Source organism: Palaemon carinicauda, chromosome 3 (genome assembly GCF_036898095.1).
Source record: "Palaemon carinicauda isolate YSFRI2023 chromosome 3, ASM3689809v2, whole genome shotgun sequence".
Taxonomy (NCBI): domain Eukaryota; kingdom Metazoa; phylum Arthropoda; class Malacostraca; order Decapoda; family Palaemonidae; genus Palaemon; species Palaemon carinicauda.
Genome location: NC_090727.1, coordinates 79,967,230 through 79,994,992, shown reverse-complemented (window position 1 = coordinate 79,994,992; position 27,763 = coordinate 79,967,230). Strand labels below are relative to the sequence as shown.

Here is a 27,763-nt window from a genome sequence, read left to right as displayed (position 1 = left end):
TATGTGCTTGATTGTACACTCACCATCACATCAGTGAGATGTGCTCACCTGTTTGTGCTAACATGTACTCTTTAGAATGCTCTCACTCCGAAATTAGTGTGCATTCATTGGACTTAGAGCATTTACATGCTTGTGCTCTCCTATATAAGTGTTGGCGCGGGATCATCTGATGGCAAGTACCACCCAACTGGCGTATGCTTCCCCCTATTCAGCGTACACTCATTGGATCTTGATATGTCACATCTTCGCACTTAGCTCGCTCTAATATTGAAGGGCGATCTTCAGATCCTGACTGCTCTACTGTTCGCTTGCAATTTCAATAGTGTATACTGTACAGTAGTGTAAATTCTTGAGAAGTGGAAGAATATCCTGCTGGTGAATGCCTTGCTGTTCATGTTCACTCTCCTGCAGATTCACGCGCGGCTTTTCATGTGTGTCCTTTGGGGAACCACATCCTGCTGCTTGCGCTTCCCCTTGCTCTCCTGTCGGAGCATATTTGCCAATTAATGCATGCTCTTATATTGGAGCACACTAGTCAAGTAGTGCGTACTCTCCTGTTGGAGCACACTTGTCAATTAGTGCGTGCTCTCCTGTTGGAGCACATTTGTCAATTAGTGCGTGCTCTCCTGTTGGAGCACATTTGTCAATTAGTGCGTGCTCTCCTGTTGGAGCACATTTGCCAATTGGTGCATGCTCTCCTGTTGGAGCACACTTGTCAATTAGTGCGTGCTCTTCTGTTGGAGCATATTTGCCATTTGGTGCATGCTCTCCTGTTGGAGCACATTTACCAATTAGTGCATGCTCTCTTCTTAGAGCACATTTGCCAATTAGTGCATGCTCTCCTATGTGAGCACATTTGCCAATTAGTGCATGCTCTCCTCTTGGAGCAAATTTACCAATTAGTGCATGCTCTCCTGTTAGTGCTTGGTCATCGACACGCACACACTCTACACTCTTGTCAGCAGAATTCCAGGTACAGTGGTACCTCTACATACGAATTTAATCCGTTCCAGAACCAACTTCGGATGTAGAAAATGTTCGGATGTAGAAACGAATTTTCCCATAAGAATACATGGTAATTCATTTAATTCGTTCCATAGCCTAAAAACCCATAATAAATCCTTAATAAATGGCTACACATAATTACACACAACAATAACATCACTGCATAATATGTAAGAAGCATGTAAAAAAGATAATTATAAAGAAATAATAAATAAAAAATGTGTTTTATTGCCACTTTACCTTAGACAGGCCAACGCAGGTGTAGGATTTGCTACGCCGGAGACGGACGATCGGCGAGAAGGTAGACATGGTGTTAACATGTTCTTTAAATAAATACTCTCTCTCTCTCTCTCTCTCTCTCTCTCTCTCTCTCTCTGTTCTTCTTCACTGTTAGTGTTAGAGACATCTATTAATTTTTTCTGAGAGAGAGAGAGAGAGAGGAGAGAGAGAGAGAGAGAGAGAGAGAGAGAGAGAGAGAGAGAGATTAAACAAAAATGAGAGATTAAACAAAAATGTGTTGTGTACATATGATTTTTAACAGCGTTAACGAGTTGAAAGACAGTTAAATGTAACTAAAAAAACAATATCAGCGAATATGAATTCCTTTATTAACTAAAACAAATATTGATACAAACACACTCGTGTGCGTATGCGCAAACACACACACACGCACGAGGAGACACGATCGGTAAGGAGGTAGAGATGGTGACTGCGATAACATACCGTAACTTACACTACGGAAATTTTAATCTAACTTAGCTTATTTATTTTTTTTTTTTTTTATATTTCATATTTTTTACATTTTTTTTCTTTTGATTTTTTATTTTCATCACTTTCAGTGACGAGTTACAGTATGTTATCGCAGTCTCTCTTACTGCGTAGCAATTCCTGTTTTAGTTAATAAAGGAATTCAGATTAGCTGTTATTACTTTCTTAGTTACATTTAATTGTTTTTCAACTCGTTGACGCTGTTGAAAATCATATGTACTCTAAACACATTTTTGTTTAATCTCTCTCTCTCTCTCTCTCTCGGAAAAAAATAATAGACGTATCTAACACTATAACAGCGAAGAAGAGAGAGAGAGAGAGAGAGAGAGAGAGAGAGAGAGAGAGAGAGAGAGAGAGAGATTTTATTCAAAGAACATGTTAATGCTATGTTTAGAGAGAAACAGAAAAAGAGAGAAGTCTTATTTAAAAGAGCTTGTTAATGCTATGATGGTTTTCTTTGCTTCACTTTTTTTTTTCTTTCTGTTCATCACGCTGGCCCTTCTCACAAATGATCGTTGCCAACAATCTCTTTGTCGTTTATCCCTATCAACAAATGGCGTTCTATCTCTTCCAGGGTATTGCTACGATGTCTTGTAATAATGGTGATCCCCTTCGATGGTTATTTGCTTTAATAGCTGCCTTCAGCTTGATGATCCTCGAGATAATAGGCCTATTCCGGCCATATTGTTTAGCCATACAGTATCACTCACATGCACACTCTCTCATGTTTTTCTATAATTTCTTGCTTCAATTCTAATGAAAGAATTGCGTTCTTCCAGTACTGAAACTTAGCTTCTTAGGCACCATGATTATAGGTAAAATCAAAAAGGAAATGTGAGAAAAGGAAGAAAATAAGCACTGTTAATAACAGACCAAACAGAGGACAACCACACGATACACACAAGAATAGAGAACTGAGCACTCGACGCTTAATGGCGTAATGTTTACTTCGTGTGTCGAAATAAAATTCGGGTGTAGAGTCAAAAATTTGCTCGAATATTACTTCGGATGTTGGAAAATTCGGATGTAGATACGTTCGTGTGTAGAGGTTCCACTGTATTCCTGAAATCCATGTTTAGCTGCTTTCTGAGCTTGCTTGGAATCTGCTCGCACCTAGGATACATGCATCTGGTTGTTGCCGTAGGAGTGGGGGATTGCAGTTGTCTATGATTGTAATCTTCCACCTCACACAAGGATGATACATAGGACTCAGAGAAAATGGGCCTTCCAGTAATAATAGTTCATACTAAAGAGAGCTGTGTGTACTGAGAACAAACCTAACATACCACCCAGAGTTAAAGGACATACCAAGAGCAATGGTACTGTACATATCAGGAACAGAATGGTTTCAATATGTATTGCAGTTCTTTCTAGTGCTCTACCCTGTACTAAAATTAATACTTGTACCTTGTTCAAGGTAGAGGTTACTGTCCCCCTTCTATTCCGTTGTCAGACTTCCAGGGAACTTGTGGATAAGTGACACCTCAGATACGAGCATCGGATAGCGATCAAGATATTTTCATCTCCTAGCTCTGAGATCGGTGGTTGGCTATACAGTATAGGCCAGTACAGTACCACATTGAAAAATCCACTTCTTGTCTGTTCAGTAAAGTTAAACAATGTTAGGCCTGTTTATTATTTAGATCAAATATGGCTGGACTCACCAAATCCACCTATACTTCAGGGAACGGAATGTAAATTTACAGGGCTCTTATCACATCCTTCTGTTCAGTTTTACACTGACGAAGCAAGGTTTTTCTAAGTGCGCAGAGGTTTCCGGCACTCCAAGGTCAGTCTTTGGAACAAAATCCTGACACTTCTCAGTAATGGATTGCAACAAGGGTTCTTCCTATTCCTACTTGTCCTTGGTTTTCAGTTGAAGCAGGGTACTTCTCTTGAATGCTCTGCAAGTGCTTACAGTCATTGAAGTGCCACTGGCTTTCGTGGTTCCCCTTTGGAAAGAAGTTTCAGTATTTCCTGTTTTTCCTAGAACAGTTCATTCCTGCGGTCGATGAAGAGCCCACTATCCTGGACAATCGCCCCGGGGTGCCTAAGGCATACATACTTGTTTTACCCTGTCTCCCCACCTGTCCCTGGTTTTTCTTCTTCACCTATAGCTGGGCCTTTAGTTGTGGCACCTCAAAGTATAGGAGGAATTAGTCACCGAGACACAGGACATCTTTTCGGACTGGGACTCGAAGACATTGGTCACTCCTTTACATGTTTTCCGTTAGAGGAGCAGTACTGTATCAAAATAATCCCCTTCCAAGAAATATCTTAGAGTATGAAATACAGGAGTTTAATACTCTTGCTTCCTATTCTAAGTTTCATATGTGACCAAGCTCACATGTGACCAGAACTTTATCAGGCCCCCTTGTCCCTCACTTGCTCTGGTACATTCTTGTGATGCCTCAGTGACGCCAAGCAAAGAATGTCGGGTTGTGGTGTCCTTTTGGAAACGTCCCTGCCTGGCATTCTACCGGACGGAGATTTGAGTCTTGCTCAAGATTGATAGTTTCTTTTAGTGCCTGCAACCTCACCATCCTTGTGAGCTAAGGATGGCAGGGTTTAGAAGACCCTATAGGTGTACTTGCCAAGTCATCAGCAGCCATTGCCTGGCCCTCTCTGGTCCTAGCTTTGGTGGAGAGGGGACTAGGGCACTGATCTTATGTACTGTATATATGGTCAGTCTCTAGGGTATTGTCCTGCTAGCTAGGGCATTGCCACTGTCCCTTGCCTCAGCCATTCATAAGCGGCCTTTAAACTACCAGTTCATATTGAGAATGTGTCCGTTTGTTGATACAGTCCTGGTACGTTCTCACCTCATCTTTGTATCAGGAAGTTTCCTTACAAGAAAATACTTATTGGTACATGGTAGACAGATGCACACACCTGCCCTCACTGTTTGGACTTGTACGGAACTGAATATGCGCACCCTATGCAAGAGGATAAGCACCACACTCCTTCCCTTCCCTCTTTGGAAGTTCCAGAGACAACAATCCAGATCCAGTCTTCCATATCACCACCAATCTCTATGTGTTCCGATCTCTGCGTAACCAGTCTTTATGTGTTTTGGTCTCTTGTGCAACCAGTCTCTATGTGTTCCGAGATCTGTGCATCCAATCTCTGTGTGTTTTGGTCTCTGCACAACCAGTCTTTATGTGTTTCGGTCTCTGCGCAACCAGTGTTCTGGTCTCTATGTACAGTATTCTGGTCTCTTTGCATAGTATTCCGGTCTCTGCGTAACCAGTCTCTATGTGTTCTGGTTTCTGAGCAACCAGCCTCTGTATGTTCTGGTCTCTGCATAACCAGTCACTATTGAAATGATCTTCTATGCGCTGATCATACACTACGCAATCGGATGCCTCACAATTGGATCCCTCGTGCCTGTTCCCCAGTGACATTCATGTTACAGAACTTCTAATATCTGCTTTGTTGCACCTTTTCCATTTCAGGTTTGTCTTCAAAGAACTTATGATCGTTCACATTGTTGTTATGAAATCTTCCATTCATGATGTTTCCTCATGGCCTTCCCTTTGTGTTTCATCTTTGCAGAAGCAGTCTATTTACATTATCTACGTTGTAAGACAGATTTGCTCACTCTTGTTCTTCATAATTGTCATTTCAGACAGGATTGACAGTGCGTCACTACTGGGAATCATAGAATTGGAAACCTCGCGATCGAGAATCGTGCGATTGTAACCGCACAATTGGAAACCACATGACCAGAACCACACGATCATAAACCATGTGATTGGAAACCACATGATTGGTACTTATGCTCGTTCTTCAGATGGTTGTGATTTTCGAGACTCCAGGGAACTACTGACCCTCAACAGCAAGGTCTTCTTAGAGCACCACCCCTCAAACCATGTAAGACAAATTACAGTAGGTAAATAAGATATTGACAAAGACAACAGTGATAAGTAAAGCACTAGCCCATCTGGGACTTAGCCATTCCCGGAGATTGAATAGACCAACCGGCACCTATGGTGTCTTCGGCTTTGCTGCATACACAACCAGTAAGAACCTGGCCTATCCCCAACTGGACCTGCATGTGAAATAAAGTTGGGACGTAAGTTTGCATCGGGGTCAAAAGTACTTGTCCTCTTCTCTGGCCCGGCCCCAGCGCTACCTGCTCCTTGCCCTGTGTTTATCTCCCAGAATCTTGTCCCTTGGGATCTGGATCCCGTAAAGAAAGCTCCTTCTGTGTCTGTGCCTCCATCGTTAAGGAGGTACTTAAGAGTCATCATAAATGATCAGTTATACCAGTTCAAAGTTGTGTGTTTCAGCCTGTCTACAGCACCTCAGATGTTCACAAGGGTGTTCTCCCTAGTGTCAACCTGGGCACACAAGAACGGAATTCATCTATTGAGATATCTAGACGACTGGCTGATTCCAGCAGGCTAGGTAGCAACCCCTCTCCAACACCGAGACAGGTATCTCAAGTTTTGCCACGATCTGGGGATTGTGATAAATCCTGAGAGGTCCTTCCTGCAACAATTAAATAAAAATGGTATCCCTCGGGATGCATATAGTCACCCAATTATGCAAAGTCTTTCCGTCCAAAAGCATAATAGAGAGACTGAAGAGGACAGCGTGTCCCTTTCTGTTGCAAGACTCGCTACCAGCCCATCAGTGGCTTTACCTGTTGGGCCATCTGACCTCCTTGAAGTGTCTGGTGACCATTGGCTGTCTTTGCATCTGGTCTTTCTAGTAGCAGCTGAAGTCTGGTCTCAGCACAAAGTACATGTTCAGGTGGGGCCCGAGCAAAAGAGAGACCTAAGGTGTAGTGGTTATCAGATACCAATCTCCATAGGGGAGTATATCTTCATTCTCCTCCCAAGGAATTGATGCTCTTCACAGATGCATCAAAAGAAGGGGGGGGGGGGGGGTCACATGTTGCAGCACACGGCCTCTGGACTGTAGTCCAAGTCCGAGCAACATTGCCACATAAACCTCTTGGAAATGAGGACAGCCTTTCTAGCCGTCCAACAATTCCAACAGTTCCTTTGATGGCACTCCGTGGTGTTGATGAGTGACAACACCATTGTAGTGGCATATATAAACAAAAATGGAGGTACCTTTTCACAGCACCCTTGCCTTCTAGCTGTAGAAATTCTCAGATGAACAGAAGTCAACTTTGTAGCCTTATCAGCCCATTTCATCCCATTCAAGTAAAACATTCTAGGGGAAAGTCTGAGCAGAGTGACTTAGATAGTTGGCTCCGAGTTGTCTTTGAATCCTCAGATAGCCAAGAAAGTCCTGACTTTGTGGGGTTCGCTGACAGTAGACCTGTTTGCAACATCTCTCAACAGGAAACATCTGATGTACTGCTCTCCAGTACCAGATTCCCAAGCTCTTCGGCAAGATGCTTTCCAACACCAGTGGGACAATTTAGACGTCCATGCGTTTCCCCACTTTTGCCTAGTAAAAAGATTACTAAACAAGGTAAGGGCATCCGAAGACCTATCGATGACCCTCATAGCTCCGACGTGACGTGCAGAATGGTTTCTGGACCTTCAACATCTGCTCACAGAGGTGCCGAGGGAGCTCCCTCCACTTTCCGATTTACTCAGACAACCAAACGTAAAGATTTACCTCAAAGCTGTAGCATCCCTATGACTTCACGCCTGGAGGCTATCCAGCATCTCTCATAGAGAGGCTTTCCACACACAGTTGCGAAAAGGATATCCGGGTTCCTTGGGAGTCATTCTCTGCCGTCTATCAGGCAAAATAGGCAATCTTTTGTGGTTGGTGTTGTGGATGGAGTATCGTTGCTCTCGGTGCCACTATCCCAGTGTTAGCAGAGCTTTTGTTATATCTTCGGGAGGAAAAAATCTGCTCAGTCTCAGTGGTGAAAGGTTACCGCTCAGCCTTGAGCCTCACCTTTAGACTTAACGGAGTTAATATTTCCTCTTTGATGGAATTGTCTCTCCTCATACAGAATTTCGAGCATACCTGTCCTCAGCTGGAAGTTAGACCTCCGCCCTGAAACACAGTTCGTGTACTACGATCCCTGAAAGGAGCGCCTTATAAACCACTGTGTCAGGCATCAGACAATGACCTGACACTGAAGACGGTACTCCTTCTTGCTTTAGCCTCTGCTAAGAGAGTCAGCGAGTGGCGTAGCACAGGCTTTCGTACGTTGCCTACTCAAGGGGATTGGGACAGGTAATTCTAGTCTTTGTCCCTAAGTTTGTTGCCAAGATTCAAAATCCAACTGTAGCAGATCCTACCTACATTCGGTTCTTCTGTATTGAGAGTCTCCGTTCTGTAACGGATGGATCAGATCAACTGTTACTCTGTCCCATATGGGTGCTGAGGTGTTATCTCAAATGAACCACAGGAGCTCGCCCCCATGTTAACAGAATTTTTGTTAGCACGGGCAGTGTAAATAGGAGAGTCACTAGGAATACGATCTCTTCTCGGATGCGCAAGGTAATAGATTGTGCCCTGAATCCTGGCTATTCCCCGTAAGGGTGTACACCCAGAGCTCATGATGTTAAGGGCACCAGCATGTCCCTAGCATCTAAAAAGAACTACTCTGTGGCGCAGGTACAGTACTTCAAGCAGGTGTGTGGAATCGTCAGACGACCGTCACAGCCGACTACCTGCAAGACATAGCCCACAGGAACCTGGATACCCTCTCCTTTGATCCTGTGGTGGCTGCACAACATGTAGTCGAAACACCTCAAGCTCCCTTATGGGACAAGTATCAGTTGGTTGACGACAGAGGTTACCCGGGATTAGTCTGGGATGAATGACATAGTGACTGGCTTTTATCTTTATCTTCCCCTCTCTTGGGGTACAGCACCTTCACTACGCTGCAAGCTGGCCTCCTCTGTCTGCATTTTCCTTGTGTAACCTGATATATGAAATACAGTATAAATTTGTTATGTCCCTGTCTTCCTAACGAGGTGGAAGTCGGGCAATGTCTAAGGTTAAGTCTGTTTTCATACTCTAATAATTTTTACCTGGACAAGTCACGTTGCTTAGTTATCACACAACCACACTGATTGCTCAGGTTGTTAACTCTTGCATATGCAAGAGAATTTAGTGAGGTGTTACGGTGGTCCTCTATGAAGGCTGTGCAAAGCACGTTGGCACACCCCTGGTCAAAAGCCAGCCAGTTGTTTAGTACTTCCTCCCACCTAAGGGTGAGTCTTTATAAAGAGCGAAAGGGTTTGTATGGGTTGTCAGAACAAATAACAAATTTGGAAGTAATTTGTATTTTTTTCTTACGATACAAACCTTGAGCTCTTTGTACAGAATTTTCCTGCCCTCACCTATCCCTTTACATGTCATGCCTGCAATCAAAATTGATGGTATAGCACAGGTGTGTCTGTGTGAGCAGTGTAGTCAGTTTGTTCTGTAACCAAAATACAAACCACGCTATTTACATGGGGTATTACTTTCGGCGTAGCTGAAATGACGAGCCATTAGATTTTTAACGAGGGTTAAATACCCTCTCGCTAGTTAGCGAGGGGGTAGGGGAGGGGTAGCTAGCTACCCCTCCCCCCTCACACACCGGTGAACTGATTCACTTCACTTTTGGCTTGGGTGATGATCAGACCTGTCTGTCTCACCCTTGAATTTTGACAGCCTTAATTTTTTTTGCTTTTTCTTACAGCTCGTGTGCTTGGAAGTTGGCCTCTCTCTATCATGCGGAAGTGCCTTGGACTTCCCGACCGCTCCTGTGGAACGTTCATGTCGGCGGTTGAGACTGACCCTCACTCCTTATGTCCATACTGCCGAGGTCAACAGTGTGATAGGGATAAAACTTGTAGTGAGTGCAGGGAGTGGTCTACCTCCCAGTGGGAGAGGTTTTCCCGGCGATGTAAGAAGTCTAAGCGTGACCTTTCTCCTTCAAGGGCTGCCTTGAAGAAGGAAGGTTCCAAAGACTCTTCATCCGTTGCCCGAACCTCCTCCGAAGCTCCCACTCGATCGGTCTCTCGCGAGGGCCCATCGAGTGGTAGCGCAGGCTTTTGTTGACCAACCTCGGGGAGAGGGAGAGGGAGTTGCCTCCCATAGCGAGGCAGCTCCTCCCCTCCACCTCCGGGGGAGGATATTGATGTTGATGACTCTGTTTCTAACAATGATCTTTTGCAGCTTTGGGCTTCCTTGGGGCTTAAAGGCTCGCCCTCCAGGGAAGCTCTGTTTGACCTGATCCAGTTGGGTGCAGCTGTCAAACAGTCGCCGGTAATAGCAGAGGTAGATCCTCTGTCTATTGTCGACGTTGTTGTGGCAGAGGCTTCCGACGGGTCGGGCCAAACCCCTGCTGTTGTTGCGGATGTTGCTGAAGGCTCAGTTCCCCCCTCCGAACATCCTTCGAGGGAGGAGCTGGGTCCAACGGTCTCTCCTGCGGGTGATTCTCCCCGTCGGGGGAGTTCACGGACGGAGACTCCTCTTCGGAGGACCGACGATGGTATTGCTGCCCCTCGAGGTCGTCTTTGCCGTAAGGCTCGCCCTCCTCTTCGCCGTCGAGGCCTTCCTTCCCCTTATAAGGGAGTTAGGAGTCGCCTCTTCGGTTCTTCGCCTTCGACGTCTCCCGTAGAGGAGCATCCTCGACGTGAGCAGACCGTTGCAGCTGGATCACTAGACCTCTCAGCTGATCGTTCGCGATCTTTCACGCCTGCCAGACCTGCTAGCCTTCCTTCTCCGTTCCTGGACGCAGATGCGCATGGAGCGCCAACGCACCCCGTATTCCTATGGGCACCAGTCCCTTCGGGGCATAAGGGCTTATCTCTCAATGAGAGTAAGTCCCTTAAGCGCAAGGTGTCACCTGCGTGCTCGCACGCAGTAGCGCACAAGCGCTCTCCTGCTGTGGACCCTTCGAACTTAACGCGCCAGCGATCTCCTGCAGCCATATCTTCTCGCCGTAGATCTCCTGCTTTCCAGCACTCGCCTTCGCGCCAGCGCTCTCCTGCACGCCAGCGCTCGCCTGCACGTCAGCGCTCTCCTGCTCGTCAGGGATCTCCTGTGCGCCAGCTCTCTCCTGCTCGCCAGCGCACATCTGTGCGCCCTGTTCCTGCTGCGCGCCTTGCGCGCCCACGTACTCCTGAGCGCCCACGATCGCCTACTCGCCAGCGCACATCTGCACGTCCTGGTCCTGATGCGCGCCAATGTTCACCCGCGCGCCCATGATCTCCGGATCTGGGTGCAGGCAAGGAGGTTGTTCCTTTGCCCCCTCGCCGTCGATCTCCTGCGCGCCCGCAGACTTCGCCCACGCGCCAGCCTTGGCCTGCGCGTCACCGCACGCACTCTCCTGTGCGCTCTTCTAGACCTGTTCGAGTCTCTGCTCGCCCGCGCGCCCACGAGAAGTCTCCGGTGCAAGCCTGCGAGCGTTCGCCTTTACACGCCACTTCACCTTCTGGTCCTGCGTCTCAATTGGTATCTCCTGACCGCGCCACTATGCGCCAGCGATCTCCCGCGCGATCTTTCGCCTCGCGCAAGCGCTCTCCAATGCGCCCGCGCGCCCATACGTCAGATCGCCGAAGGTCTCTTACGCGCCCACGCGCTAAATCGCCCGTGCGCAGTCGATCGCCTTCTCGCTCTACGCGCCATCGCTCGCCAACGCGCCATCGCTCGCCAACGCGCCATCGCTCGCCAACGCGCCATCGCTCCCCTGCGCGCCGTCGTTCTCCCGGCCACCAGCGCTCTCCCTTACAACCGCGCGCAACCGCGCGCACCCTCACCTGCGCGTGCGCTTACTTTCACCTACGCGCCCACGTGCTCACTCGCCCGCGCGCCCACTCGCCCGCGCGCCCACTCGCCCGCGCGCCCACTCGCCCGCGCGCCCACGCGCTCCCTCGGCCGCGCGCCCATGCGCTCTCTCGCCCGCGCGCACACGCGCCCCCTCCCCCGCGCGCACCCGCGCTTTTATCTCCGCGCGCATGTGCGCCAATGTTCGCCCGCGCGCATGTGTGCCAACCTTCGCCCGCGTGTGAACCCGCGATTCTACCATCGCGCCAGCGCCAGCGCGATCCCGACCGCAATTCCAACCGCGATTCCCGCCGGGTTTCGCAGCACGGGCAACCTTGCGAGTCCTCTGGAGCGCGTACTTCCAGATCATCGTCGTCACAATCTCCACCCCGTAAGTGCAGAGCAGCGCACTTGCAGGAGGAGGAAGAATCTTCAGAGAGGTCTAGGCAACACTTCTTCTTTTCAGGCAGGCCCTGTGGTGTCCACTCCTAAGGATCGCCCGATCCCCTTCCTTCCAGCGGGAGTCGCTGACACTGCGTCTGTCAGCCGTCAGCCTTGGTTTGGGTCTCTGATCAAAGCGGTCGTACAGGCTGTTTAGCCGGCCCTCGGTGATCTAGGCCTCAAACCATTGGCAGCCTCGTCTCCGCTGAAGAGAAGGAGAGGAGTGGACTTCGTGGTGACTTCTCCTAGGGTTAAACTGGCTCCCAAGAAGTCCGACAGGAAGGCCCCTTCCCCTCTCAGAGGGTTTCTCCTTCTCCTGTGGACGAAGCCTTTCCGTCCTCAGGAGAGTCCAGCGAGGTGAGACATTCTCCCACGGCACCAATGGGAGGAACCCCACCTCGAGTAAGAGAATCGTCTCGTGTGGGAGCAGACTTCTTTACTAGAGTCCTGTATCTCTCCTAGGAGGGAGCCCAAGGACTTGAAGACCGTCCCTAAGTCTTCATCCTGGATTCGACCAGAGCCAGCAAGACCCCAGGAGAACGTTCACGTGTCCCCCCAAGTAGAGCAGCTGGGGACAGGAGACTTTGCTGCCAGTCCACAAGGAGGAGAGCTGCATGAGTTGGAGCATGCCTTCTGGCAGGTCCTGAGTCTGATGAGGCAACTCAACAAGTTCGAGGACCCAGAGACCGCCCCTCGCGAAAGCAAGGATACGGTTCTGGACCAAGTCTACGGCACTCAAAAACCTCCGAAGGCCAGTGCGGCTCTGCCCTGGTCCCAAGGGGTTAAGAGCGCCAGAGACAAGGTTGAGAGCCAGCTCTCCGAACTCGCCTCATCCAGCCGGTCCTCTGCCGGCAACAAACTCCTCCCACCTCCTCGTGTACAACAGAAGAGGTACTTCGAGATCATGGGGGAGTGTTGTTTAGCTCTTCCTCTCCACCATTCTGTGGAAGAGCTCTCCAGGGGAATTTCTCTTGAGAAACTCTCTGCCTGGCAGGTGACATTCTCGGCTACAGAGATCTTGAGCCAGGAGAAAGTCGCAAAGTGTGCCATGCAGACCACTTCGTGGCTGGATGTCTGGCTAGGGTCTCTGGGCATCCTGTTGCGATCCGAGGACATGTCCAAGGAGAGCACAAGGAAGGCCATGGAGACTTTTCTCCTCTCGGGCACGCGCACCATCGAGTTTCTAGCTCACCAAGTTTCTAACTTGTGGGCAAACTCGATCTTGAAGCGTCGTGATGCGGTGACCGAGAGGTTCCATGCGAATGTCCCAGCCGTGGATGTCTGCAAGCTCAGACACTCTTCCATCCTTGGAAAGAGCCTGTTTGAGCCTAAGGATGTGGAACGGACAGCTGAGAGGTGGAGGAAATCGAATCACGATTCTCTCCTCCAAAGGGCTCTTACATCCAGACCCTACAAGCCTCCAGCACCTCAACAACAACAGTCTCGTCAGTCTAGTACATCGAAACCGGCTCCGGCAGCAAAGGCAAAGGTGTCCAAACAGCAGCCCTTTCCTGTCAAGGACAGAAAGGGTGGAAAGTCCTCCAGGGGAGGCAAGAATCCTAGAGGGAGCGGCCGAGGCCGCAAACGCTAGGATTGGCAATCCCCCTGCATCTCCACCAGTGGGGGGAGGCCTGCAGAGTTGCGCGTTCAGGTGGCAGCTACTCGGGGCCGATTCCTGGACGGTCTCTGTGATCAGCCATGGATATCGTGTCCCGTTCATAACATCTCTTCCTCCCCTGACAGCGAATCCAGTGTCGTTGAGCTCCTATGCCATGGGATCGGCAAAGGGGCTAGCCCTTCGGGCAGAAGTCGAGACCATGCTCAAGAAGGATGCTCTCCAAGAGGTTGTCGATGGCTCCCCAGACTGCTTCAGTCGACTCTTTCTTGTAAAGAAGGCGTCTGGAGGCTGGAGACCCGTCATCGACTTTGCAGCCCTGAACAAGTTTGTCAAACAAACTCCGTTCAGCATGGAGACAGCAGAGACTGTCAGACTTGCAGTGAGACCGCAAGACTTCATGTGCACACTGGATCTAAAGGACATGTACTTCCAGATCCCAATCCATCCGTCTTCCAGGAAGTACTTGAGATTCAGCCTAGACAACAAGATCTACCAGTTCAAGGTGCTGTGTTTCGGTCTCTCCACAGCACCACAGGTGTTCACCAGAGTGTTCATCCTGATATCTTCGTGGGCACACAGGATCGGCATCCATCTCCTTCGCTATCTGGACGACTGGCTGATCCTGGCAGACTCGGAGTCGACCCTTCTTTGACGCCGAGACAAGCTTCTAGGACTTTGCCAAGATCTAGGGATCATGGTAAATCTCGAGAAGTCTTCTCTGCTTCCATCTCAATAACTGGTATATCTAGGCATGATATTGGACACCAATCTCCACAAAGCCTTTCCATCAGACGACAGGATAGCAAGGCTGAGGAGGGTCGCAGAGCCTTTCCTCAGACGGGAAGAGCTTCTAGCCCAATCTTGGTTATGTCTTCTAGGTCACCTGTCCTCCTTGGCCCGTCTAGTTCCAAACGGCCACCTCAGGATGAGATCCCTGCAATGGCGGCTCAAGTCCCGGTGGAATGAAGGCTACGATTCCCCGGACGTTCTGGTCCCTATGGGGCCTGCAGAACGGACGGACCTGCAGTGGTGGTTGACCGACGGAAACCTTCGAAAGGGAGTGGTTCTTCTTGTCCTACCCTCGGATTTGATGCTGTTCTCGGACGCGTCAAAAGAAGGGTGGAAGGCCCACGTTTTGAACCATAGGATCTCAGACCGGTGGTCAGAATCAGAAAAGTACCTCCACATCAATCGCCTAGAAATGAAGGCCGTATAACTGGCCCTTCAAAAGTTCCAACAGACCCTGGCGGGTCACTCTGTGGTGGTGATGAGCGACAACACCACAGTAGTGGCTTATATCAACAAGCAGGGAGGTACCTTTTCACAACAGCTATCCCATCTTGCAGTAGAGATTCTGAGATGGGCCGAAGTCCACTCAATACCACTATCAGCTTGCTTCATTCCGGGCAAAAGGAATGTGCTCGCCGACAGTCTGAACAGAGCTTCGCAGATAGTGAGTACCGAGTGGTCTTTGGATCCTCTAGTAGCCAACAAAGTCCTGACTTTGTGGGGTTCCCCGACTGTGGACTTGTTCGCGACAGCCTTGAATTTCAAGCTGCCGCTGTACTGCTCCCCAGTCCCGGACCCCAAGGCACTCTGGCAAGATGCCCTCCAACAACGGTGGGACAACATCGACGTCTACGCCTTCCCACCGTTCTGTCTGATGAGAAGGGTGCTCAACAAGACCAGACTATCGTTCAACCTGTCGATGACCTTGATAGCTCCACTATGGCATCACGCAGAATGGTTCCCGGACCTTCTGCTGCTCCTGACGGAACTCCCGAGAGAACTACCCCCACGACACGAGCTACTCAGACAACCACACTGCAACATCTTCCACAAAGCCGTAGCTTCGCTTCGGCTTCACGCCTGGAAACTATCCAGCATCTCCTCACAGAGAGGCTTTTCGCAACAAGTTGCGGAGAGGATGTCTCGACACCTGCAAAAGTCATCTGCAGGGGTCTACCAGGCGAAGTGGAGAGTCTTCTGTGGTTGGTGTCGGTGGAGGGGTATCTCTCCCCTCGATGCCACTATTCCAGCAATAGCGGAGTTTCTTGTATATTTGCGGGAGGAAATGCGCCTTTCGGTCTCGGCGGTGAAAGGTTATCGCTCAGCCTTAAGCCTGGCCTTCAGGCTGAAAGGATTGGACATTTCTTCCTCGCTGGAACTTTCCTTGCTCTTACGAAGCTACGAACTTACCTGCCCTCAGTCGGAAGTGAGACCTCCTCCATGGAACGTGGTTCGGGTTCTCAGGGCTCTTAAGAGACCTCCGTTCGAACAATTATGCCAGGCTTCTGATCGTCACCTTACTTGGAAGACGGTGTTCCTGCTCGCTCTGGCTTCAGCCAAGCGTGTCAGTGAACTTCATGGTCTCTCGTACAACGTCGCCCATTCAAGGGGATGGGGGGAGGTAACGTTCAGGTTCGTCCCTGAGTTTGTTCCTAAGACTCAAAATCCTGGAGTTCCGGACCCACGGTTCGACTCCTTCAGGGTTTCGAGTCTTCGTTCTGTAACAAATGACCCAGACCGTCTCCTACTATGCCCAGTAAGGAGTCTGAGGCATTATCTTAAAAGAACAGCTGCAGTTCGTCCTCACGTGCAAGCCCTGTTTGTGAGCACAGGAAGGACGAAGAGGAGGGTCACCAAGAATACCATCTCAGCTTGGATTCGAAGGGTCATCCATCATGCCCTGAATCCAGACCCTCCTCCGTCACGTCGCCCTAGAGCACACATGTCAGAGGCATCGCAACGTCCCTGGCATTCAAGAGAAACTTCTCTGTGACGCAGGTGCTACAAGCTGGGGTCTAGAAGCGTCAAACGACCTTCACAGCCCACTACCTGCAGGACGTGACCCACAGGAGCCTCGATACATTCTCTATCGGCCCTGTGGTGGCTGCACAACAGCTGGTCTAACCTCAGGCTCCTTAATGGACAGGTAGCAGAAGGTTGAGGGCATTGTTACCCGGTTTTAGACTGCATGAATGAAAAAGTATGTCTTGCCCTTACTCTTTTCTTCATCCTCCCCTCTCTTGGATAAAGCAGCATCCTGGGTTCTCTGCATAGCTGACCTCAAACCACTGCAGGTAAACCATGCTTCCTTGTGTTCCTAGTATTAATATAATACTGTCGCGTCCCCCATACCCTGACGAGGTGGTATTGGGAACGTCCTAACCTAGATTTCCATCTAAAGGACTTCAGGTCAACTTCCTAGGATGAGTCACACTTCTTTCCTTCACACACAAGCTTATGTAGGCCGCACGTTCCTTGCGGAGCAAGGAATTTGCGAGGTGCAGGGACTCCTTTTCTCGAGTGCTGCTCACTCGGATTCTGAGTCCCCGGGCAAAAGCCAAAGCCAGTAAGGCTGGGACTTCCCACCCTACCTAAGGGTTAAGTCACCCCATGTAAATAGCGTGATTTGTATTTCGGTTACGGAGCAAATGACAAATTCGGAGATAATTTGTATTTTTCCTAACCATACAAACCTTAGCTATTTACTCATATTTGCTCGCCAGCCCTGTCCCCCGTGAAGTCCTACCTCTAAGCGAAGTGAATCAGTTCACCGGTGTGTGAGGGGAGAGGGGTAGCTAGCTACCCCTCCCCTACCCCCTCGCTAACTAGCGAGAGGGTAGTTAACCCTCGTTAAAAATCTAATGGCTCGTCATTTCAGCTACGTCGAAAGTAATACCCCATGTAAATAGCTAAGGTTTGTATGGTTAGGAAAAATACAAATTATCTCTGAATTTGTCATATTACCCCTACTAACTGCGGTAGGTGATTAGCCTATACCTCACTAAAGGACTTATGGCTAGTTTTCAGCTTCGCCAAAGGTATATTCCCTGTAAAGAGCTCAAGGTTTGTATATACTGTTAATAAAAATAAATATTACTTCTAAATTCGTTGTATCAGAATGGGGTTTAAAGAAACATACAGTTACACATCATTTTATAAAGTGCTGTACAGTAAATATATTTTTTTCAATATATTACAAAATTCTAAAAAAATTACATGCATTGAAATAATAATTTAAAAAAAATTACTGTATCCCATAGCCTACCTGTCCTTTGCTGCCTTGAAACCAGGAGCACATTATCTTCATTGGCAATGAATGTCCTATGAGGCATCTTCTTCCAGTACAAACCTATCAAGAATTAGAAGACTGTATACTGTATATTGATACTATATAATACAGTAGTGTAATAAATAATAATTCAAATTAATGTACTGTATGTGCATCAATCATCAAAGTTTCTGTACGGAATATAACAGAAATTCTTACACATGTACAGTGTATGTTAATTACATTTACTGTTATGCTAAATACACATTTGTTCCGTAACTGAAATACAAACCACGCTATTTACATGGGGTAATTACTTTGGCGTAGCTGAATGACGAGCCATAAAAGTTTTAACGAGGGTTTACTACCCCGCCGCTAGTTAGCGGGGGGTAGGGAGGGGTAGCTAGTGAATGCTTCACTTTACTTTTGGCTTGGGAAGAGAACAGGCCTGTCTGTGCTCTCCCTCGCTTTGACTGCCATATTAATCTGTTTTTTGCTTTTTCTCTTTCGCAGTGTGTTTGAAGTTGGCCTCTACTGATAATGCGTACTTGCCCTGGACTTCCCGGCCGCCCTTGTGGGACCTTTATGTCGGCGGTCGACACTGATCCCCACACCTTGTGTCCTCACTGTAGGGGCCAGCGGTGTGATAGTGACAATGTATGTATTGAATGTAGGGAGTGGTCTACCTCCCAGTGGGAGAGGTTTGCCCGGCACCGTAAGAAGAAGGCCAAAAGGGATCTTTCTCCTTCAGAGGCTTCTCTGAAGAGAGAAAAGAAGAGAGAAAATTCCAGGACTTCTTCTTCCGTTGCCCTTTTCTCCTCCGAAGCTCCCCCTCGAGCGGTCTCTTCCGAGAGGCCGGCAAGTGGTAGCGTAGACCGCTGTGCTGTTGACCGATCTCGGGGTGCGGGAGAGGTAGTTGCCTCCCATAGAGAGGCGGCTGCCCCTCCTCCCCCAGAGGAGGATTTAATGTCTAACCATGATTTGTTTCAGCATTGGGCTTCCTTGGGGCTGCAGGGTAAGCCCTCCAAGGAAGCCCTGTTTGACATGATCAAACTGGGTGCAGCCGTCAAACAATCGCCAACTACAGCGGGGATAGATCCTCTGTCTGTGGTTGACGTTGTTGTGACGGAGTTATCCCGTGGGTCAAGCCAAACCCCCGTTCCTGTGGCTGAGATAGCTGACGGCTTAGATTCTCCCTCCGATCACCCTTCGAGGGAAGATCTAAGTCCCACGGTCTCTCCTGCTGGTGATTCTCCACCTCGGGGGAGTTCACTTACAGAGACTCCTCTTCGGAGGCCCCTTGATGGTCAGCTTGCTGATCCCACGGCCCCTCGTGGGTATATAAGGTGGAAGGCTCGTCCTCCCCTTTGCCGTAGAGGCCTTCCTTCCCATTTCAAGGGGGTTAAGAGGTGCCTCTTCGGCTCGTTGTCACCACAGTCCTCTGAGGAGGAGACGACTCGCCGTTCACCGATCCTGCCAGCTACCAACCTAGACCTCTCCGGGGATCGTTCGCGATCACCTTCGGATGACGGTCGTCCTTCAGGACATAGTGACCAGTCTCCCAGATCTTCAACGTCCAATGTTCCTGATGCGCGTGACGCGCCACCTGATCCTGCCACTGCGCAGTCTCTGGGACCTTCGGGGCTGAAGGGTCTTGAGCGCAAAACCGTGCCTCTTGCCCTCAAGCGCCAGGTTCCTCCTGTGCGCTCTCCTGCTGCTGTCGCTGCTGTGCCTGCCGTTGCCGCTGTTCCTGACAGCGCCACGGCGCTCACCCTCATGCATTCGCGCAACTGTTCCTGCTACGCGCCAGGGTCCCCCTGCGCGCCCACGCCCTTCTGCGCCCCGGCGCCCTCCAGCAGTTCCTGTTCCAGCGTGCCAGCGCTCACCTGCGCACACGCGCCCACCGGTGCCCCAGCGGACCCCTGCGCTCACGCGCCCACTGGCGCCCCAGCGGACCCCGGTTCGTGCCTCGTCGCGCGCAGTCCAGGAGGCTCCTTCGCTGACGCACAGGCGCCCACAGGCTCCTCCGGACTCATTGCGCCCGTCTGGAGAGACGCGCGACACGCGCCCACGCGCAGTTCCAGCTCCAGCGCTCACCAACGCGCCAACGCGCTACGACATCCCAGCGCGTCGCCCAGGAGGCTCCCAAGGTAGCGCACGGGCGCTCACGGCCGCCCCTGGGCTCTCCTTCCAGACCGCGCGAGCTTGCACGTGCTACAACCGCGCACGACGCCCTGGTTATGCACCCTGTTCCTGTCACGCGCCCCGTTCCTGTCACGCGCCCCATTAATGTCTTCAAGGTGCCTAAAGTAACCCTACAGCGCACACCTGAGCGTCCTCATCCAACTGCGCGCCCTGCGCGGCCGCCGCAGCAGCGCACCCCGGTGCGACCACATCCTGATGCGCCATCCCTGCCGCTCGCGATCCTGCACCAGCGCTCGCGCGTTCTCGCCCGGTTCTTCCGGACACGCGCTCAGGCGCCCCCGTTATCTCGCGCCTAGGGGCCGCATCAGGTCGCTGTGCGCCCTCGCGTTCGGCCGCCTCCCGTGCCGGCTCCTGCACGCCACACGCCCTCGCCATCGCGTACGCGCTCTCGAGACTACGCGCCCGCTCCAGGTGCTGCGCGCCATCGCTCCCTCGCCCCTGTATGCTCGCCTGCGCATCACCCGCCTCCGCCCACACGGATGCGCGCGCGAGATTCCTGTGTCGCGCGAGCCCTTCACGCGCGACCCTGACCAGGGCTCGTACGAGCCCCAGCGCGAGCACCGTCAGGCGCACAGGTCTTCGTCTCGTTCCCCTCCCCGCAAGCGCAGACCAGCGCGCTCGCCGGAGGAGGGGCGCTTCCCGGACAGGTCTAGGGACTCTTTCCTTTCAGCCCCACAGGCGAACCCTCATTTGTCGACTCCTCCTAGGGATCGCACGATCCCCTTCCTTCCAGAGGGGGTGTCTGACAGCGCGACTGTCAGCCAGCAGCCCTGGTTCTGCACCCTAGTCAGAGCTCTTGTGCAGGCGATCAAGCCCGCCCTCTCTGACGGGGGTCACAAACCAGCGGCAGCTTCCTCCCCCCTGAAGAGGAAGAGAGGAGTCTCTCCCGTGGAAACTCCTCCGAGGCCTATATTGTCTCCTCGCAGGTCCTTGCGCAAGGCTCCTTCTCCCCCCCCGACCTTCTCTCCCTCCCCTGCGGATGAGGACTACCCTTCCTCAGGAGAGTCGGATGAGCCGGACCATTCCCCCATCGCACCAATGGGGGAAGCTCCTCCTCTCCCTGAGAAGTCGTCTCGTCCAGGGGTGGAGAAGAGCCTGCCCCCTTCATTGCTCAAGTCCTGTATCCCGCCCAGGAGGGAGCCTAAGGACTCTAAGACGATTCCCAAATCGTCAGTAAGGATCAGGCAGGAACCGTCTAGAGCCGCCGAGGATGTCCACGTGTCCCCCCAGGAAGAACCACTGTTGACGGGAGACTTCGCTGCCAGTCCATCAGGAGGAGAGCACCAGGAGTCAGAACAAGCTTTCTGGCAAGTCCTGACCCTCATGAGGATCCTCAGTGGGATTCCAGACCCTGAGATTCCCCCTCCTGAAGATGAGGACACGGTCCTGGACCACGTCTATGGCACCCAGAAACCCTCTAGGGCCAGTGCAGCTTTGCCCTGGTCTCAGGGGATGAAGAGTGCCAGGGACAAGGTCGAGGGCCAGCTCTCTGAGCTTGCCTCCTCCAGCAGATTGAGTGCTGGTAACAAGCTCCTCCCTCCTCCTCGAGTCCATCAGAGGAGGTACTTCGAGATCCTTGAGGAATCTTGTCTGAGTCTTCCATTGCACCACTCTGTGGAAGAACTCACAGGGGGAGTCCCTCTTGAAAGACTCTCCAACCAGCACGTGTCCTTCTCAGCCACAGAGATCCTGAGCCAGGAGAAGGTCACGAAGTGTGCCATGCAGGCAACTTCGTGGCTCGACATCTGGCTGGGGTCTCTGGGCATCCTGGTGCGGTCCGAGGACCTCTCCAAAGAAAGCACCAGGAAGGCGCTGGAGACTTTTTTACTCTCAGGCACACGGACCATTGAGTTTCTGGCCCACCAAGTCTCGAGATTGTGGGCCAATACAATTCTCAAGCGTCGGGACTCTGTGGCCGAGTGGTCCCATCAGAAGGTCCCCAGTTCGGAAGTTAGCAGGCTCAGACCCTCTTCCGTGTTTGGTAAGAGTCTGTTTGATCCTAAGGACGTGGAGCTCACCGCTGAGAGGTGGAGGAAATCCAACCAGGATTCCCTCATTCACAGGGCCCTGACATCGAGGCCCTACAAACCTCCAGCAGTCCAGCAGCCCCGTCCAGCTAAGGACACAAAGAAGACTACCTTAGCGAAGCCAAAGGTGTCTAAGCCCTTTCCTGCCAAGAGCAGAAGGAGCAAGAAGTCCTTCAGGGGAGGCAAGAACCCTAGAGGTAACAGCAAAGGCCGGAAACGCTAGGGTTGGCAATCCCCCTGCATGTCCACCAGTGGGGGGATGCCTACAGAGTTGCTCTACAAGGTGGCAGCAACTAGGGGCAGATGCCTGGACGATCTCCGTGATCACGCTAGGTTATCGCGTCCCGTTCACAGCCTCTCTACCTCCCCTGACAGCGAATCCAGTGTCGTTGAGCTCTTTTGCCATGGGATCGGCAAAAGGGCAGGCCCTTCGGGCAGAAGTCCAGACCATGTTGAAGAAGGACGCTCTCCAGGAGGTTGTAGACGGGTCCCCAGGCTTCTACAGTCGACTCTTTCTTGTGAGAAAGGCATCTGGAGGCTGGAGACCAGTCATCGACCTCTCAACCCTGAACGGGTTTGTCAAGCAGACTCCGTTCAGCATGGAGACGGCAGACACAGTCAGACTTGCGGTGAGACCACTAGACTTCATGTGTACTGTACACTGGACCTGAAGGACGCGTACTTCCAGATCCCAATCCATCCGTCTTCAAGGAAGTACCTAAGATTCTGCCTAGACAACAAGATCTACCAGTTCAAGGTGCTGTGTTTCGGGCTCTCCACAGCCCCTCAAGTGTTCACCAGAGTCTTCACCCTCATCTCTTCGTGGGCACACAGGATCGGCATCCGTCTCCTTCGTTATCTGGACGACTGGCTGATCCTAGCGGACTCGGAGGCAATCCTCCTTCGCCACCGAGACAAGCTCCTCGAAGTTTGCCAGGATCTAGGGATCGTGGTAAATCTTGAGAAGTCCTCCCTGCAGCCCTCTCAGAAACTGGTATATCTAGGCATTGTCATAGACATCAATCTCCACAAAGCCTTCCCATCAGACGAAAGGATAGCAAGGCTGTGGAACGTCGCGAGACCTTTCCTCAATCGAGAAGAACTCCCAGCCCAATCGTGGCTTCGTCTCCTCGGCCACCTCTCCTCCCTGACCCGTCTCGTTCCCAATGGTCGCCTCAGAATGAGATCCCTCCAGTGGCGACTCAAGTCCCGGTGGAGTCAAGGCCACGACTCCCCGGACACTTTGATCCCTATGGGTCCTGCAGAATGGACGGATCTCCGGTGGTGGGTGGCAGACGAGAATCTACGAAAGGGAGTGGATCTTCTCGTCCCCCCCCCCAGATTTGATGCTGTTCTCGGACGCATCAAACAAAGGGTGGGGGGCCAACGATCTGAGCCACAGAACCTCAGGCCTGTGGTCAGAATCAGAAAAGTACCTTCACATAAACCTGCTAGAAATGAAGGCCATGTTCCTGGCACTTCAGAAGTTCCACCGAGTCCTGGCGGGCCACTCTGTGGTGGTGATGAGCGACAACACCACGGTAGTGGCATATATCAACAAGCAGGGAGGTACCTTTTCAGAACAGCTATCCCATCTTGCAGTAGAGATCCTGAGATGGTCCGAAGTCCACTCGATTTCACTAGCGGCTCGCTTCATTCCAGGCAAAAGGAATGTGCTCGCCGACAGTCTGAGCAGAGCGACGCAGATAGTGAGTACCGAGTGGTCTTTGGATCCTCAGATAGCCAACAAAGTCCTGACTTTGTGGGGTTCCCCGACGGTGGATCTGTTCGCTACGGCGCTGAACACCAAGCTCCCGCTGTACTGCTCCCCAGTCCCAGACCCCAAGGCTCTCTGTCAGGATGCCTTTCAACAACGGTGGGACAACGTCGATGTGTACGCCTTTCCCCGTTCTGTCTGATGAGGAGGGTACTCAACAAGACCAGAACATCGGTCAATCTCTCAATGACCCTGATAGCTCCACTATGGCATCATGCAGAGTGGTTCCTGGACCTTCTGCAACTCCTCACGGAGATTCTGAGGGAGCTCCCTCCACATCACGAGCTACTCAAACAACCACATTCCAACATCTACCACAAGGTCGTGGCTTCACTTTGACTTCATGCCTGGAGACTATCCAGCATCTCCTCACAGAGAGAGGATTTTCGCAACAAGTTGTGAACAGGATGTCTGGCCACCTGCGCAAATCATCCGCAGGAGTCTACCAGGCGAAGTGGCGTGTTTTCTGAGGTTGGTGTCGTGGAAGGGGTATCTCTCCCCTCGATGCCACTTTACCAGCAATAGCGGAGTTCCTCGTTTATCTGCGGGAGGAAATGCGCCTTTCAGTCTCGGCAGTGAAAAGCTATCGCTCAGCCTTAAGTCTTGCCTTCAGGCTTAAAGGAATGGACATTTCTTCCTTGCTGGAACTTTCCCTTCTCATACAGAGTTATGAACTTACCTGCCCTCAGTCGGAAGTGAGACCTCCTCCATGGAACGTGGTTCGAGTTCTCAGGTCTCTTAAGAGACCTCCCTACGAACCATTACGCCAGGCTTCTGATCGCCACCTTACCTGGGAGACGGTTTTCCTGCTAGCTTTGGCCTCGGCCAAGCGAGTCAGTGAGCTTCATGGTCTCTCGTACGACGACGCCCATTCAAGGGGATGGGGGGAGGTAACGTTCAGCTTCGTCCCTGAGTTTGTTGCCAAGACTCAGAACCCGGGAGTGCCGGACCCAAGGTTCGACTCCTTCCGGGTTTCGAGTCTCCGTTCTGTAACAGATGACCCAGACCATCTCCTACTGTTCCCAGTTAGGAGTCTGAGGTTGTATCTTAAAAGAACAGCTGCAGTTCGTCCCCAGGTGCGAGCTTTGTTCGTGAGCACCGGGGAGACGAAGAGGAGGGTCACCAGAAATACCATATCAGTCTGGATTCGCAAGGTAATACATCTGGCCATGAATCCTGACCCTCCTCCGTCACGTCGCCCCTAGAGCGCATGACATCAGGGGCGTGGCTACGTCCCTGGTCTTCAAGAAGAACTTTTCCGTGACACAGGTCCTTCAAGATGGGGTGTGGAAGCGTCAGACCACCTTCACGGCCCACTACCTGCAAGACGTGACACACAGGAGGCTTGATACGTTTTCTATCGGCCCTTTGGTGGCTGCACAACAGCTGGTCTAACCTCAGGCTCCTTATTGGACAAGTAGCAGGAGGTTGAGGGCATTGTTACCCGGTTTTAGTCTGCGTGAATGAAAAGATCTACCTGGCCCTTATTCTTTTCTTCATCCTCTCCTCCCTTGGAGAAAGCAGCATCCTGGGTTCCTTGCACAGCTGACCTCGAACCTCTGCAGGTAAGCCATGCTCCCTTGTGTTCCTAGTATTAAGATGTAATACTGTCATGTCCCCATACCCTGACGAGGTGGTATTGGGAGAGTCCTAGCCTAGATTTCCATCTGAAGAACTCCAGGTCAACTTCCTAGGACGAGTCACTTCTCACCTTCACACACAGCTTACGTAGGCCGCAGCCGTTTCACAACTGTCAGCTTGGAGCAGGGACCCCTTACTTCTTGAGTTCCTACACACTCAAGTTCGGGGTCCCCGGGCAAGCCAAAGCCAGTATGTCAGAGTACTTGCCACCCTTCCTAAGGGTTAAGTCACCCCATGTAAATAGCGTGGTTTGTATTTCAGTTACGGAACAAATGACAAATTCGTAGATAATTTGTATTTTTCCTAACTATACAAACCTTAGCTATTTACACATATGTGCCCGCCAGCCCTGTCCCCCAAGATAAGTCCTACCTCTAAGCAAAGTGAAGCATTCACAAGTGTGTGTGAGGGGGGAGGGGTGGTAGCTAGCTACCCCTCCCTACCCCCCCGCTATCTAGCGGCAGGGTAGTAAACCCTCGTTAAAACTTTTATGGCTCGTCATTCAGGTACGCCGAAGTAATTACCCCATGTAAGTAGCTAAGGTTTGTATAGTTAGGAAAAATACAAATTATCTACGAATTTGTCATGCTGTTGAACACTTATGGTTAAGAAAGCTGCACTGTGGTCTGAAAAGCTTGACTCTAAAGTCATTTTCATGTTCTTCAAAGAAAAACAGCATTTAAACTAATCGAGCCAACCTTTGCTGGCTTAGAAAGGCATATGAGGTGCAGATATGGTGTCTTGACTGGTGGTCAACTGAGGTTTATCTTGCGAGAAATGACGGGGTAGAGACTTGGCTTTCTCTTGTATGATGAGCTAGTCAATGGTTATTTCCATGCAATGCTGATCCTTGATCTACACAAACAAGTAATTTTCAGATCATGCCCATGTCCCTCACCTGGGAGACATTCTTTACATGGCTTGGGCCATTTGCTGCCACGGCTACACGAATCTTCTTTGCTTTTTTCTCCATGTACCTCATGGTACTTTCATTCAACCAAAAAGTCATCCTACAGCTACATAAGACATCCCCTCCCTGCACTTACCAAGAACTTCTACCATCTTTCGTGAGAGTCATGAGCTTCATCTAGCGCGTAGCGTTAGCTTGAGAAGAGGAAGCGTTAGCTTGGAAAGATGAAGCAGTTCCCTTAGGGGCCTTAGTGTGTATAAAGGAAGAGCACTTGTTTATTGCCAAACACTTGTTCAAGATATTTTTAGCAATGAGGGACAATACAAAAGTAAGATAGTCAGCCAGAGAAGTAGTGTTATACAAAGAGGGAAATGCTGTAAAGACCTGGTGCAAAGAAGTAAGGGTGGATTGAAGATGTTGGGCTATAAACAGCACTCCTAGTGGCGGAGTTCTGCAAAGAGTCCTAATGTTGTTTAAAATATTACCCAGATCTCAGTATGTGGAATATCAAAACTGCAATTACATAGGATTGACAGAACTGAGGTAATGCATCCTAGTTATTCTTCCCTAACCTAAAATAGGAGGGATCCTATCTTGCTGTAACATTCCTGAAACTTATTGTTTTTACTTTGATTTGCTGATATTTATCTGTTTGTAAAATGTTACCAAAATGTTACCAAGACTTAAAAAGGGTCATTAAGCCTTGTATGAAGTTATTGTTTCTGGAGGCCTATAACTTAAGGAGATAAGAAGACACAAAATTGTTGAATATAGGTTCTTATCACCGAAGTATCTTTGCAAATTAAAAATACTGATGGAGTGCTTAAAGTGGTGGCCTTAGTTCATGGAAAATTGCTGAATGACAATACTGTACAATGTTGGCAGATTAGCAATGTATGCAATGGATATCACATTATGGTAAAAATACATGTATATTTTGTGTATGTTATTCATAAGGAGGCACATTAATTATCTTTGCAAATTAAAAATACTGATGGAGTGCTTAAAGTGGTGGCCTTAGTTCATGGAAAATTGCTGAATGACAATACTGTACAATGTTGGCAGATTAGCAATGTATGCAATGGATATCACATTATGGTAAAAATACATGTATATTTTGTGTATGTTATTCATAAGGAGGCACATTAATTGTACATAGCATGGATATAATAAAATATGTAGGGTTGTGGTAGCCTATTGGAAACGTACTGGTCTGACAGTCTTTTAAACGAGAGTTCGAGACTCGCTCAAGCTTGATAATTTCTTTTAGTGTCTGCAACCTCGGCTTTCTTGTGAGCTAGGGATGGGGTGTTGCGGAAGCCTATGGGTCTACCTATTGAGTCATCAGCAGTCATTGCCTAACCATCCAGGTTCTAGCTTGATGGAGAGGGAGCTTGGGCACTGATCTTATGTATACAGTATAAGGTCAGTATTTAGGGCCTTCTCCTTTCCCATGCCTCTGCCATTCATGGCAACCTCTAAACTGTATCTCTTAATATCTGTGATGTGTCTCAAGTACTTGCTGGTAGGTTTAGTCGAGTCAGTTATATGGTATGGTAAATTCATCATCTCATGGTGTTTTCTATCTGCTTAGAATAAAAGTTGGTTG

General features: G+C 50.2%; 1 protein-coding gene across 1 annotated transcript; it reads right to left on the bottom strand.

The window, feature by feature from the left end:
* Nucleotides 1-531: 531 nt before the first annotated feature.
* LOC137632540 (enterin neuropeptides-like) lies at nt 532-26,253 on the bottom strand. The gene is made up of 2 exons (XM_068364517.1): nt 26,143-26,253; nt 532-954 (listed from the first exon to the last, which is right to left on the bottom strand). Exons 1-2 carry the CDS (start codon nt 26,251-26,253, stop codon nt 532-534), a joined length of 534 nt encoding a protein of 177 aa, XP_068220618.1.
* Between the last annotated feature and the right edge of the window lie 1,510 nt (nt 26,254-27,763).